The sequence below is a fragment of the Schistocerca gregaria genome, chromosome 10 (genome assembly GCF_023897955.1).
Source record: "Schistocerca gregaria isolate iqSchGreg1 chromosome 10, iqSchGreg1.2, whole genome shotgun sequence".
NCBI classification, from domain to species: domain Eukaryota; kingdom Metazoa; phylum Arthropoda; class Insecta; order Orthoptera; family Acrididae; genus Schistocerca; species Schistocerca gregaria.
The window spans coordinates 126,181,699-126,196,495 of record NC_064929.1 but is presented as its reverse complement, the minus strand read 5'-3'; the positions used below and the strand labels follow the sequence as shown (position 1 = coordinate 126,196,495).

Below are 14,797 nucleotides of genomic sequence, written 5' to 3'. Positions count from 1 at the left end.
GTTTTATAACCTACATGAGACTTCGAATATTTTGTACAACCAGTGATATGAATTATAGCGTCCCTCCACCCCCCTCTTATTATGGTTTCCCCTTAGATCTGATGATGGCAGCATGAGATTGTTCATACTGGTCATGCCGAAACTGTGAAAAGTGTCTACTGTGCAAGTGTTTAAAAAATTGTGTTCGCCATAAGGGATCTCCCCCAGAGCACTGCATGTGCACCTTACACAACAAATAATACACTTCCCATACAAAAAAAAATAATTAAGTTGACCGATTTAGGAAATCGGTGCCGAGAGATATGTGTCCCATGAAATCAAATGGATCCATGTTTTCATTGAACCTAGCTTTTGAAGAGTCAAATTTTTAATTTTAGAATGACTTTCTCAGGTTAAGAAATATGGAGAAAACTGTAACAAATCACTTCCAAAACACATCACTCTCGTGACAATCCAAAATATGAAATATTGCACACAAATTTTCAACATTTGAAGATGTCTTTGACGTACCACATACCATTGTTTTCTATATTCCACGAAGTTTTCTGGAGAGTGTACATAGACACTACATAGACATTACGTACATACCAGCAGAAGTACTGAAGTGTGCAGTAATGTTTCAAAACAATGCCAGGAAAACACAATTAGTTATTTCACACGTTCTTGGAATCGAGAAGATGGTGATTTGATCTGATTTTCGTGAAACGGAGACACTATAAACACAAGACGACCCATTTGATCCCTCACAGCCTTTTAGATATCCATCCCATAGGCCGTAGCATTTTTATCCAAGTTCCGAAAGCTTCTCGCTACACGCTAGCTCCAGACAGGTATGAGATGTTCACGTCCCAACGCCCAAACGTGGGTACTACTTCAATGGGACATACGTGTCCCATGTACCACAAAAAGGTTAGTAATTTTGCAAGGTTCATTTCCAAATCCCGCATTAGAGAATGTGGTACACAGAAAGCTAAAATAAGTTGACATACAGAACAGAGTTTACAAGGTTCGCAGTCGGGCAGTGCTCGCACGTTCCTCTCTTAGCTTACCAGGAAAATTGTAGCCCGAGGAAGGGCATCCATCCACAAAGCTGAGTTATGAAAGCAGACTCCGTACTAGATTGGGTAAACGCCAGAGAAAAGCAAGATTTACCATTGATGTATCCATCCTTCGTTAACCGCGTACCAGCTCAGTATTTAGAACGTCTAGCATACTATTTGATTTCTTCCGTCGTGAAAAGTTTTCGTAGAGTCAGTGATTCTGCAACGACATGACTTGACTTCAGCATGTGTCCATTATTCGCAGACACAAACCTCAACATTCCAGCAAACGATAGCAAGATTTGAATAACGGGTTCCGAAGGGATGAATGATGCTCCAGATGCCATGAGCAGTCTTCCATCTGAAAACCTCAACAACAATATTAACAAAAAAATCATTTTATTTATTTTAAATATAGCCTAGCACCTAAATGGGTCACTGGTCTTATATTACTTCCTGAAACTAATTGTACAAGTAGCATACCCATTCTTACCATTAATTCTTGAAGTACCTACTACACATTGTTGATACCAATACTAGTACAGGCCAACAAACTACTGCTGTCGCAGCGTGCAGTCTCTACACTCGTTTCTTCTTCTAATTAGTTATGAATTAAGTGTTACTAATTTATCCTTTAAAACTATCCTTACAATAAGACCAATAAAAACCTGATAATATTAGTAAATTAACAACTACAACATCCAAAGTGAATTTTATGGGAAAATTTTCAAAACTATTCGAGATAAAAACTGGGGTTAGACAATGTGATGGGTTATCGCCTTTGTTGTCCAATGTAGTTCTAGGTAAAGTCATGGAAGAATGGGGAAAGAAACTTGAAGAAGAAAATTGCTGGAATACAATTTCATTAGGAACCAAAAAAAAGGGAAAAACCTACAAATTCCCTACTTAGCCTTTGCAGACGATCTCACAATAAAGGCAGATTCTTGTGAGATGGCTATAAAACAGATAGAAACTCTAAAAAAAATGTGCAGAGAAAGTGTGCCGGCAGTTATCATTTGAAAAGACAGTGTTTACAACAAGAAATTTAGAAATTTTCAATTACAAACCAAATATGGAGAAATTAACACAGTATCACACTTTAAATATCTGGGATATATTGTATCTGAAACAATATGCACAACATGAAAGAATACAGAAAGCTCATAAAGGTTTAGGATTAGTGCAAAACGTCTATAATAAAAAAATCTTTAAATGCCAAAATTAGACATTACAAAACAGTAAGTGAACCATCAATGTTATATGCCAGCGAAACCTTGGCACTAAATAGGAAAATTGATATAGAAAGTCTAAAGAAAGCAGAAAGAAAGATAATTAGGAAAATTTTGGGACGAAGATGGACCGAGAATGGATAGAGACTACAGAAAACGTCCAAAATTGAAGAATATTCTTAGACAGAAACAGACATGAGCAAAAGACGCCTCAAATTCTATTTCGACTTGTTCTTGAACGCAGACTAACAGAAGGAATAGTAAAATACGTAGATTCCCTCGCTAATGAAAGGACAGTGGATCCAAAATGATAAAAGAGACTTGGAATTAGCCGAAATCACCAAAGAAGAAATAGACATAAGGAAAAATTTTAGAATAAAAGTATAAAAATACGAGGTTAAACCCGAGACAAAAGCCCGAAGAACCAGAACAAAATGGAGCGAAGAAAGAAGAGCTAAATTGTCGAAAACAATGAAAAACTGGTGGTCAAATACATAGAACCAGAACAATAAGAAAAATGGAAAATGCGCCATCTTTACTTAGCGTCTTCCACTAGGGGAGCTTTGCGACTAATAAAAATAATGATAATAATAATAATAAAAGAGAATTTGTAATAATAAAATGATGGAGAGAGAAGGGGAAGATAGTAGGGTAGAGGAGAAAATAAAGAAAGAAAGCCATCATTGTTACGAAAAATGTGGAGGAGATGACAAGTCTTTTTTTGTCATCAGTTTTCTGAGTGGTCTGATGTGGCACGGCAAGAATTCCTATCCTGTGCAAACCTCTTCACCTCAGAGCAGCACTTGCAACCACGTCCTCAATTATTTGTTGGCTCTATTCCAGTGTCTATCTTCCCTTACAGTTTTTACACGTTACAGCTCTTTCCAGCGCTATGGAAGATATTCCCTACTGTCTTGACACACGTTCTGTTATCCTCTCCCTCTTTTTTGGTTTCATTTGCCTATTCTGCAGAGAACTTGCACATTCCTTATCTTAATAAGTACACCTAATTTTGATCATCCTTCAACAGCATCGCATCTCAGGCACTTCGATTTTCTTCTGTTCCGATTTTCGCAGTGTCCCGTGTTTTTTCAATCCCATACAATTCTGTACTCCAGACGTACATTCTCAGAAATCTCTTTCTCCAGTTGAGTCCTGCGCTTGTCACTAGTTGTCTAGCATGAAATACCCACTTTGCATCTGGTATTGTGTTTTTTATATCGTCCTTGCTTCATCTGTCATGAGTTATTTTTCTTCGAAGGCAAAAGAGAATCTTAATTTTGTCTACTTCATGGTTACCAGTTTTAAAATCAGTGTGACAAATTCGTTTCTGCTACTATTCGCAATTTTGTTTCACTCTAAATACATATTCTGTGCTCAGCATGTCATGTAGTTCTTCTTCCCTGTGACTTAGTACATGACAAGCAGTGTGATAGTCTCTGAATATTCTTATGTAATGCCAGTGGTAAAGATATTCTACCTGTAATTTACCTTTTGCAGTACTTCAGGAGCCTCATGGACCCCAAAGCAAGTCTGTGAAATACTGTGTATTTGGCAATATACCACCTGTATAGCAGGTGAGACACTGATGACCCAGTCTCCTTCTCAGACTTGACTTCGGTTCTTGAAATAACACCTCGTTTTGAGAATGAGTGGGTGCACGCATGACGTGTGAGGCAAACTGAGGAGCTACTTGATTGAGAAGTAGCAACTCCGGTCTCGTAAATGGACAACGGCCAGGAGAACAGTGTGCTGACCACATGCCCCTCCAGATCCGCATCCAATGACGCCAGCGGGCTGAGGATGGCACGGCGGCCGATCGGTACCGCTGGGCCTTCATGGCGGAGTTTAGTTTACTTGGGAACTGAAGAGTAGCTGTCACTTTACTAGACCTGTTTCCATTATTATCCAAGTGTCGGGCCATTCACATCCTCCATGAGACTTCTCACCCTTCTCTCCTGGGTACACACTAGTTGGTCCATGTCCTCTCATTTGCTTAACTGTCAGAAGACTGAATCTATTTCAGCATTTATTTATTTATTACATTCTAGTCAATTGCCTATAATTTAAACATTGGCTCATGTACAATTTTTTTTCCTGTAGATAGACAACTAATACCACAAAATGCACAGTTACAGTCGGGATGATACTACTCTACTTCCCACCAACATAACTAATTGTACCATTAATCAAGACTACACCTACTCTCAAATCTAACTATATTTACTGCTTCTACTCCAAATACTTTTTGTTCCTATCTGGCACTGGCATAACTAAGTGAAAACGATTATAAATAGTAATGATACTTCTTTTTCCTGCCACATTCCACATGGCACCCCATCGCTCCCCAGTCTGTAGGCGCGCGCCCCCGATTCCTTTAGCACTGAGAAAGGCATTGTGGCGAGACATACCTCTTCCATTGCCCACTGACTCCCCCACTGACTCCCTCGTTGCAAAGGATAACTCTTATGTCCCGAGGAAGCAATGTTACTGATGGTGAGGTGTGGGTCCACATGCAAGCCCCCATCACCACAGAACTATCTCCTTGTGTTTCAGGACATGATACTGCACTTCCAATTTGGTATTATTGTCATGATTGATGTTGACCATTCATCTGCCAACTATCTTCGCTGGTTTACTTCCATCACATTCACTTGTAGGACAGTGGACAGGAATAGATTGATTACGGGACACAGCACCCAAGTCCTTCTTGAAGTAGTATTAGTGATACCATCCAGGATCTGCCACTTTGTTTCATAACACAGTATCTCCTCGACATCGAGTCTCCTGTGTCAATTCAGTTGCTGCCGAATACTTCCAGTAGAATTGGCATACAGCAGAACTCAAGATAGTGTGTCCTGATGAGTGTTTTTCACAACAATCACATCTGGAGCGTTGTTTTCACCCAATTTGATGCAGTATTTGTCATAAGGCCTATGACCTGTCAGGAAGAGCATTAGGCCTCTTGAAAGATTAGGGTGCCTCTTTCCCAGTCTCTATTTTATATATGGGAGAAAACCATAGGTTTGGGCATCATCTCATCACTTGTTGAAATGGGGGGGGGGAGATGTGATTGAGGATTTGGTCCTTCATTGTGGCCTGAATCCTGTATTCCTGTTATATTCTGCATTTCATGATATTCTTCTTCCTCCAGCCAAAACACCGCCACTTCATTCCATATTTGGAGATCAAAGGGATATATCCCAAATGTTATCTACAATACTTCAACTAACACAGTACCAAAATTCCTGTCAACTGAAGAATTATTCTGCATTGCACCCTATTACCTTTAAATGCTATTATTGTTACTTCAAAGTGAGAACTGTATTCATTCACACACAGCTCATTGCCATTGCAGAGTCGCCGGTACCTGACAAACGAGCTGAGACGCCGGGCCCCAGTGCAGCTGCCGAGCGGGCCCCAACACCGCAGGAAGTGGCCAAAGTATCCCCGGGGGCCAAGTCGCCCTCGCCGACCGGCGAGGCCAGTCCGGCACTGGCCGGCAAAGTCAGCCCCGTGCCAGCCGACAAAGTCAGCCCTGCACCAGCTGACAAAGCCAGCCCCACACCAGCCGATGCAGCCAGTCCCGAACCAGGTGATGCCGCCAGCCCCGCACCGGCTGACAGAGCCAGCCCCGCACCGGCTGACAAAGCCAGCCCCACACCGGCTGACAAAGCCAGCCCCGCACCGGCTGACAAAGCCAGCCCCGCACCGGCTGACAAAGCCAGCCCCACACCGGCTGACAAAGTCAGCCCCGCACCGGCCGACAAAGCCAGCCCCACAACGGACGACAGGGCCGAGTCACCTCCACCGGCAGAGCCGGACAAGGGACCCGAGGAGGACACGGTCCGGCAGGTGCAGGTCGAGATCGAGGACGCGCAGGCACTGGCCAACGGGAAGCTGTCGTCGCCGGAGGAGGAGGACGCGGGGTCGAAGAAGCCGGGGCTGGTGAACGGCGTGGTGAAGCCTACCAAGCTGCAGGTGACCTCCGCCACCTCTGCGGCGACAAAGCCCGCGGCTGGCGACACCAGGCGGAGGCCCCTGCGCCGACGTGCCAAGGACCCCGCGAGCGCCAGCGCGAGGAAAGGTGCGCGCCCGCACCCCCCGCCACCCGCCTCCGCCAGTTGCTTGAGCCGACCCTCCCAGCACCTGCACCACCACCACCACCACCACCAGCGTCCCGCTGCCGCTACCCGCCACAGGCCGCCCAGCGCTGCTTCTCTCTCACGTTTGCTTTGTCTGTTGACAGGTCAGTCGAGTCCCCCAGCCGAACAGTCGGAATGCCCAAATAAAGCCACGCCGCCTGCTCTCTGTGTGCTCCTGCTGGCCGCCTGCGCTCTGCGTGTGTCGTCACTCTGGCGAATAATGCGGGTCTAGGGCAGGGTCTTCCCCGAGGCTGCACCTGTAACTGAGGCGAACACACAAATGACGACCCCACAGGGATACGCCGAATGTGGCAGTGGTCCAGTGGAATATACAGCTAAACTTATATTTATCCCAATCAAAATATCCACGGGTGTACTGCCACTCTACAGTGACCAGTGCCCGTTGGACACTGTAGACCGGCAGTACACCCGTGGATATTTTGACTATGAAATACACTGGGAGAAACTCAAGAATCATATATTTATCCTTGCTGTACGGAACTGTCAGCCACAGTTTTATAGATTTACAAAATATCACTCTTTACTAATATTTATTAAGACAACGCGTTTGAGAGTAGTATAGTCACATGTGCATTATCTGAAGTAATTGAACCCACCTCAATGGTGAGTGTTCATCAGAGCCGTCCGGGGTGGCCATGCGGTTCTAGGTGCTGCAGTCTGGAGCCGATCGACCACTATGGTCGCAGGTTCGAATCCTGCCTCGGGCATGGTTGTGTGTGCCGTCCTTAGGTTAGTTAGGTTTAATTAGTTCTAAGTTCTAGGCGACTGATGACCTCAGAAGTTAAGTCACATAGTGCTCAGAGCCATTTGAACCATTTTTTTGCTCATCGGAGGTGAGGGTATCATCTGGAGTGCCCCAGCCAAGTGCGGCAGGTCCGCTGTAGTTTTCTATCTACATAAATGATCTTTTGGATAGCGTGGATAGCAATGTGCGGCTGTTAGCTGATGATGCTGTGGTGTACGGGAAGGTGTCGTCGTTGAGTGACTGTAGGAGGATACAAGATGACTTGGACAGGATTTGTGATTAGTGTAAAGAATGGCAGCTAACTCTAAATATAGATAAATGTAAATTAATGCAGATGAACAGGAAAAAGAATCCTGTAATGTTTGAATATTCCATTAGTAGTGTAGCGCTTGAGACAGACAGGTCGATTAAATATTTGGGCGTAATGTTGGAGAGCATATGAAGCGGGACAAGCACGTAATGGCGGTTGTGGGGAAGGCGGATAGTCGTCTTCGGTTCATTGGTAGAATTTTGGGAAGATGGGGTTCATCTGTAAAGGAGAGCGCTTATAAAACACTAATACCACCTATTCTTGGGTACTCCTCGAGCGTTTGCGATCCCTATCAGGTCGGATTGAGGGAATTCATAGAAGCAATTTAGAGGCGGGCTGCTAGATTTGTTACTGGTAAGTTTGATCATCACGCAAGTGTTACGGAAATGCTTTAGGAACTCGGGTGGGAGTCTGTAGAGGAAAGGAGGCTTTCTTTTCGTGAATCGCTACTGAGGAAATTTAGGGAACCAGCATTTGAGGCCGACTGCAGTACAATTTTACTGCCGCCAACTTACATTTCACGGAAAGACCACAAAGATAAGATAAGAGAGATTAGGGTTCGTACAGAGGCATATAGGCAGTCATTTTTCCCTCGTTCTGTTTGGGTGTGGAACAGAGAGAGAAGATGCTAGTTGTGGTACGAGGTACCCTCCGCCACGCACCGTATGGTGGTTTGCGGAGTATGTATGTAGATGTAGAAGTGTGGTGAAAATTATTTTTTGGGTGTGCCATTTAGATTATGTATCGAAATTTAATCATTTTGCTGCAAATTTATCTGCATCGCACAAAGATAAACATAACACTACCACGATTATTTTCTGCGTAAGCCATTGGGGTTATGTATCGAAATTTAACTATTTTCGCTGCAAATTTATCTGCGTGACACAGAGATAAATATACTTTCACACTGAGATGTTTACATTACATTACATTACATAGGGTGTTGCTACAGAGGAATGCTGAGGATTAGATGGATGGATGACATAACTGATGAGGAAGGACTGAACAGAACTGCGAGGAAGAGAAATTTGTGGCACAACTTGATTATAAGAAGGGTTCAGTTGATACTTCACGAGACATGAGGGGATCATCAGTTTAGTACTGGAGGAAAGTATTGGAGATGAGGGGGGGGGGGGGTTGGGTAAGCATTGTAGAGGAACGTCGAGAGGTGAATAAAATAACCAGGTTCAGGGGGTGTAGGTTGTAGTGGTTCAAATGGTTCAAATGGCTCTGAGCACTATGGGACTTAACTTCTGAGGTCATCAGTCCCCTAGAACTTAGAACTACTTAAACCTAACCAACCTAAGGGCATCACACACATCCATGCCCGAGGCAGGTTTCTAAGCTGCGACCATAGCAGCAGCACGGTTTGGGACTGAGGTGCCTACAACCGCTCGGCCACAGCGGCCGGCTTGTAGTGGTTATTCAGTGATGAAGAGAGCAACATGGAGAACTCCTTCAGACCAGGCTTCAGCCTGAAGCCAAGAACAACAACAGTGAATATTGTCTTCCAAGAGGTGCGAGCTTTGCAACACTACAACACGCTTCTACAGTCACTGTGGGATCATTCCAGGTGCATTCGCCTCAGTTACAAGTGGCCAGCGAGAGGAGATCATTGTCCCTACCTCTGTTATTCCTCTGTGCTTTTCACGTTTTTGTCCTTCTATGCTGCTTGTACATTATTTCTTACTATCTCCTACTTCTCTTTTTAATTTTTGATACCATTGCTATATTTTTGGTGTGCTACTTTACTATCTCTCCTTTTATTTGTTTTATTCATTTATTTATTTTTGTTTTCAGCTCCTCCACAAACCCTGTGTGTTGTGCCTGCAACCCTACACCTTCAGCGAACGCTTGACGTCCGAGGCGTAAACAAAGATTGCTATAGCATCCTCCGCCATTCGCTTCAAGCTCCTGCCACCACCGTTCTGCTCTCTCTCTGTATTCCCCTCGTCCTGTTTCCGTTATTTTGTTGCGATCTTTTGTTTCTGACAGTGTCGCCACAAGCTTCAGCGCCCCTCCTGCGACGTCCACAGTAAGTCTGTACAAAATACTTCGTACGAAAGAGATTTGTTAAACGTCAAGAAAAGGCTTCTTGTACATGTGTAGACTACTCTAAGTGAAACTGTAGTTAAGAAGATATTCGGAAATTTCACTTAAACCGTACGATATGTGTGTCATTTTCCTGGCGCCATTTCCCATACTAATCGGCAATTCTGCTTCCTTCTCTTCCAGAGGGTGATCATGACAGCGGCGTGGACGAGACCACACAGGGAACAGTAAGTACAGCTCACACACGTTTTTCTCTGACAGTCGAAGACATGTAGAGATTTTTGGTTGGCCAGAAATCACCAATGGCGTTCCATGTAGGGAGATTTTTAGTTGGGCAGAATTCACCAATGGAGTTCCATGAGGTTCAGTACTGTGTCCACTACCATCAGACTCAGTGGGCGCACAGCACAGAGTGAAATTGTAAATTACAGAAGCATGCATTTTAAAAATGTTTGTCAAATGATTTCACAAAAATACGAGGGCGCGTCAAATGAAAACCTTATACATTTCTTTAAATATTATTTATTGTGTAGAAGTGGTATGAAGCCGTGTCACTTTTCAACATAATCTCCCCCACGCTCAATGCAAGTCCTGCAGCGCTTACAGAGTGCATAAATTCATTTAGAAAAAAATTCTTTTTGGTAGTCCGCGCAACCTCTCCTGCACTGTGTAGCGTACGTCTTCATCAGACAGGAATGTATTTCCTCCTATTGCGTCTCTGGGTGGTCCAAACATACGGAAATCACTTGGGGCAAGGTCTGGAGAGTATGATTGATGAGGAAGACACTCAAAATGCGAGTCTGTGATTGTTGCAACTGTTGTACGGGCAGTGTGGGGCCTTGCACTGTCATGTTGCAAAAGGACACCTGCTGACAGCAATCCACGTCGCTTTGATTTGATTGCAGGCCGCAGATGATTTTTTAGGAGATCTGTGTATGATGCACTGGTGGCAGTCGTCCCTCTAGGCATGTAATGCTCCAAAATGACGCCTTTTCCGTCCCAAAAGAGAGTCAGCATAACCTTGCCTGCTGATGGTTCTGTTCGGAACTTCTCTCGTTTTGGTGATGAGGAATGGCGCCATTCCTTGCTCGCTCTCTTCGTTTCAGGTTGGTGGAAGTGAACCCAGGTTTCGTCCCCAGTAGCTATCCCTGCAAGGAAGCCATCACCTTCTCGTTCAAAGCGCCGAAGAGGCTCTTCACAAGCATGAAAACGTCGTTGTCTCATTTCACGAGTCAGCTGGCGTGGCACCAACCGTGCAGACACTTTGTGAAACTGGAGCACATCGTGCACAGTGTGGTGTGCTGACCCATCACTAATCTGTAAACATGCTGCAATGTCATTCAGTGTCACTCTTCGGTTTTCCTTCACTATGACTTCAACTGCTGCGATGTTCTGTGGAGTCACAACTCGTTGTGCCTGACCTGGACGAGGAGCATCTTCCACTGAAGTCACACCATTTGCGAACTTCCTGCTCCATTCGTAGACTTGATACTGTGATAAACAGGTATCACGGTATTAAACCTTCATTCGTCGATGAATTTGAATAGGTTTCACACCTTCACTACGCAAAAACCGAATAACAGAACGCTGATCTGCCCTTGTGCAAGTCGCAAGTGGGGCGGCCATCTTTATACTGATTCTGCGACGGTATGTGTGCATCTGCACTATGCTGCCACCTACAGGCCAATCTGCACGCTGTTTTCAGCACTCTTACCAACGTACAGGATAACGGCGCGAAATTTCAATGTGTTATTTCAAATTTAAGGTTTTCATTTGAGTAAGCATCGTAGATACTCTTGTCAGTTGGCAGGGCTTAGGGTAGCATGTTATAATTTAATTTTTGAACCTTCTCTTTTTTTTATTTGCTCTCAAGATGCTAATTCTTATTGTGCCTCTTCAACACCCAGTAGTTGTCGCCAGGTACTTTCATATATAGGGCGTTTCCGTAGGAGCGTGCAAAATGTAACAGGATGTAGAGGGTGCACTGCTGAACAGTTTGAGGTAGGGAGCCTGGGCGCAGAGAAGCCAGCTGAAGGAGATACGGAAGTAAACTAATCTACCAGCTTATTCACAACCAACATGCGTACAAGTTTACATGTACTGTGCTTGTTATTTATATGTACTACTGTGATGTGCGTACTGTAAGGCCTTCAGTACACACACCATCAAATTATTTGACTTGACGCTCTAACAAAGAAGGCAAGTGTCAGCAATATGTCTTGCTGTCTTATCGTGGCATGTTTATCTTCTTCCGTTAGGTCAGACGATAGAAATGCCACTTGCACGCTTAGAGTAGCAGACTGACGGTGACCAACTTTAAACAGAACTTGATTAATTTTCACACAAATATTAAAATAATAAGAAGCATAAACTTTACTTAACTTGGTTCTGGATGCTATTTACAATTACAGTATGAAGTTCTTTTGGTATTGGTACGTTAATCTTATTCTCACATATATCTCTGATACTTGACAAAAGTGTCTATACATTTATCTTCATGTCTATGTAGAGGGAAATGGTAATCTTATTAGACACAGACTGAAACTTGATTATAGACTGGTACAGACAAATGTAGAACTCGTACAGACTAGTACAGACTAATGCAGACTGGTAAAGACTGGTGCAGACTCATGCAGACTGACTAATCGGAGGTCTGTACACTCGTTATAATACCTCGCGCGTTCAGGTATCACTGCATGAGTGTGATCCGCGAGGAGAACAGGTTCTACGTTAGCAGCAATCTCATTGGCTGCGTTACATATTAATACGTGGAAGCAGAATTTGGTCCGTCTCTAAGGCAGCGCCATCCAGTAGTGTGGAGACGGACGAGCGCTGTGCCTGCGCTGTTGTGCTTAGTGGGCCGCGCTCTAGTGGGAAAGTTGTGTATGCGCTGAATATGCGGAAGTATGAACACGGCAACTACGTTATTTCCTGCGAGGAAACAAGAAAGATTAGCCTGATTACTAGGAAGTTTACTGATGAGGTCTCATTTGATCATGATGGTATTGCGAACAGCAGGAATAGCCATGTGTAGGATGAGTAAAACCCTCACGCTGTAGCGGAGGCACACCATCAAGTACGTTTTGTTGTAAATATATGGGCCTGCATTGTAGGCTACAATCTCATTGGGCCATATCTTCTACCTGGCCTTCTGAATTGCGACCTACACTTGCGGTTCGTGCAAGGAGTTCTACCTGAGTTGTTGGCGAACGTACCCCTGGCTGTCCGTGAGAGGATGTCGATACAACATGATGATGCACTGCCTCAGTTCATTGTGGATGTCTGCAGCCAGCTCAGTGCTGCATTTCCTGGTCGCTGGCTTGGAAGAGGAGCTCCTGTTCCCTAGCCGGCTGAGGTCACTCGATGTGAATCCCCTTGATTATTTCCTATGGGGATATCTAAAGCGCCGGCCTCTGTGACCGAGCGGGTCTACGCGTTTCAGTCCGGAACCGCGCTGCTACTACGGTCGCAGGTTCGAATCCTGCCTTGGGCATGGATGTGTGTGATGTCCTTAGGTTAGTTAAGTTTAAGTAGTTCTAAGTTCTAGGGGACTGATGACAGATGGCTGGCTCTGAGCACTATGGGACTTAACTGCTGAGGTCATCAGTCCCCTAGAACTTGGAACTACTTAAACCTCACTAACCTAAGGACATCACACACATCCTTGCCCGAGGCACGATTCGAACCTGCGACCGCAGCAGTCTCGCGGTTCCAGACTGCGCGCCTAGAACCGCGAGACCGCCGTGGCCGGCCTGGTCTCAGATGCTAAGTCCCGTAGTGCTTAGAGCCATTTGAACCAATATCTAAAGTCACTTGTGTATGACACCCCAGTGGATACGGAGATCGAATTAGTTACCAGAATTGTAGCTGCTTGTGATGTTATTCGAAACACCAAATGGTTCAAATGGCTCTGCGCACTATGGGACTTAACTTCTGAAGTCATGAGTCCCCTAGAACTTAGAACTACCTTAACCTAACTAACCTAAGCACTTCACACACATCCATGCCCGAGGCAGGATTCGACCCTGCGAACGTAGCGGTCGCCCGGTTGCAGACTGTAGCGCCTAGAACCGCTCGGCCACCCAGGCCGGCTGTTCGAAACACATCAGAGTCTTCATCCTTGCATTGAGTTTGATGGCCGTCAGTTTCAGCACATTTTGTAAGCTACAGTACAAATGGTGCATTCGTTGCGTCAATGACGGTATTTGCAGTTAACTGTAACTAATGTAAATAAAAAAGAACACAGTACTGTGATTTTATTCCTATTATCTGCTTAAACTGGCTTCTGCGACCCTCAAATTGTCTAGTGGAGCATCCTCTATTATCCTGCTGACTTTTCGCACGCTTTTACGGAAACACCCTGCATTTTTATATAAGTATTGCTTTATTTTTAGGCATATGCTGAAACCGCTACGAGCAGTTCTGTTATCAACATCATGAGGAAGACGTCATATTTAATTTTCAAGCAGTCTCTTTTTTGATTACCTGTCAGAAACTTCAACTTTACTGCCCCTCATTAATATCGAACAGTTTTATTACACTAATATCGTTTCATATTCTCTTGTAGCTTGACGTCCTAGTGGAATCGTCATCTCAGATTCTCGAGGAAGTAGTCAATAAGTGAGTGTAGGGAGTGTTACAACCCAACTTCATGAAATTTTCCCATGTATAATTGAAAGAAAAACAGCCCTCAGTCACTACTTTTAACAAATTAACCTGGTTTCAACACTGCTGGGAGTGTGTTCCTCAGGATTTAAATCTGAGAATGGTCTATATTCTATTACATGGTCACAGATATTTAAGATGAAGAGCACGTTTTGCAACCTGCACCACGCAAGTAACGAGGAGCGCTTAGTGGCTCGCCATCCCAGTTTTCTTTATCTTAAATATCTTTGTCACTAATGCCCTTTTGGCATATTTATTATTTTATAAATGAGATATAAGTACTGCCAGTCTTTTACGATGATTAGTCTTTTACGATGATTTTGTACTTATACCCTATCATACGTTTTTAGTCATAATTCTGTGACGATGTTACAGAATATAGACCATTCTTTGATTTAAATTCTGAGGAAGACATTCCTAGCAGTGTTTAAACCAGGTTAATTTGTTAAAAATAGTAAGCGAGGGCTGTTTTTCTTTCAATCGTAACTATTCACGGTCTCTGAACGTGCGGCCATGTACAAAATTTTCCAATGTAGTTTTTACAATGTTTCAGTTATTTTAATGTTATTCCATAAAACGTTTTCAGTAAC

The 14,797-nt window shown here is 44.0% G+C and overlaps 1 protein-coding gene across 1 annotated transcript in view; it reads left to right on the top strand.

Annotated features, from left to right (window-relative positions):
* Positions 1–14,797, top strand: part of LOC126293208 (histone-lysine N-methyltransferase 2D-like) — a 301,425-nt gene that overhangs the window by 7,811 nt on the left and 278,817 nt on the right. The window contains exons 2-3 of the mRNA XM_049986332.1: positions 5,628–6,356; positions 9,726–9,769. Of these exons, the coding sequence (XP_049842289.1) occupies positions 5,628–6,356; positions 9,726–9,769 (773 nt within the window). The remainder of the gene's footprint in view (positions 1–5,627; positions 6,357–9,725; positions 9,770–14,797) is intronic.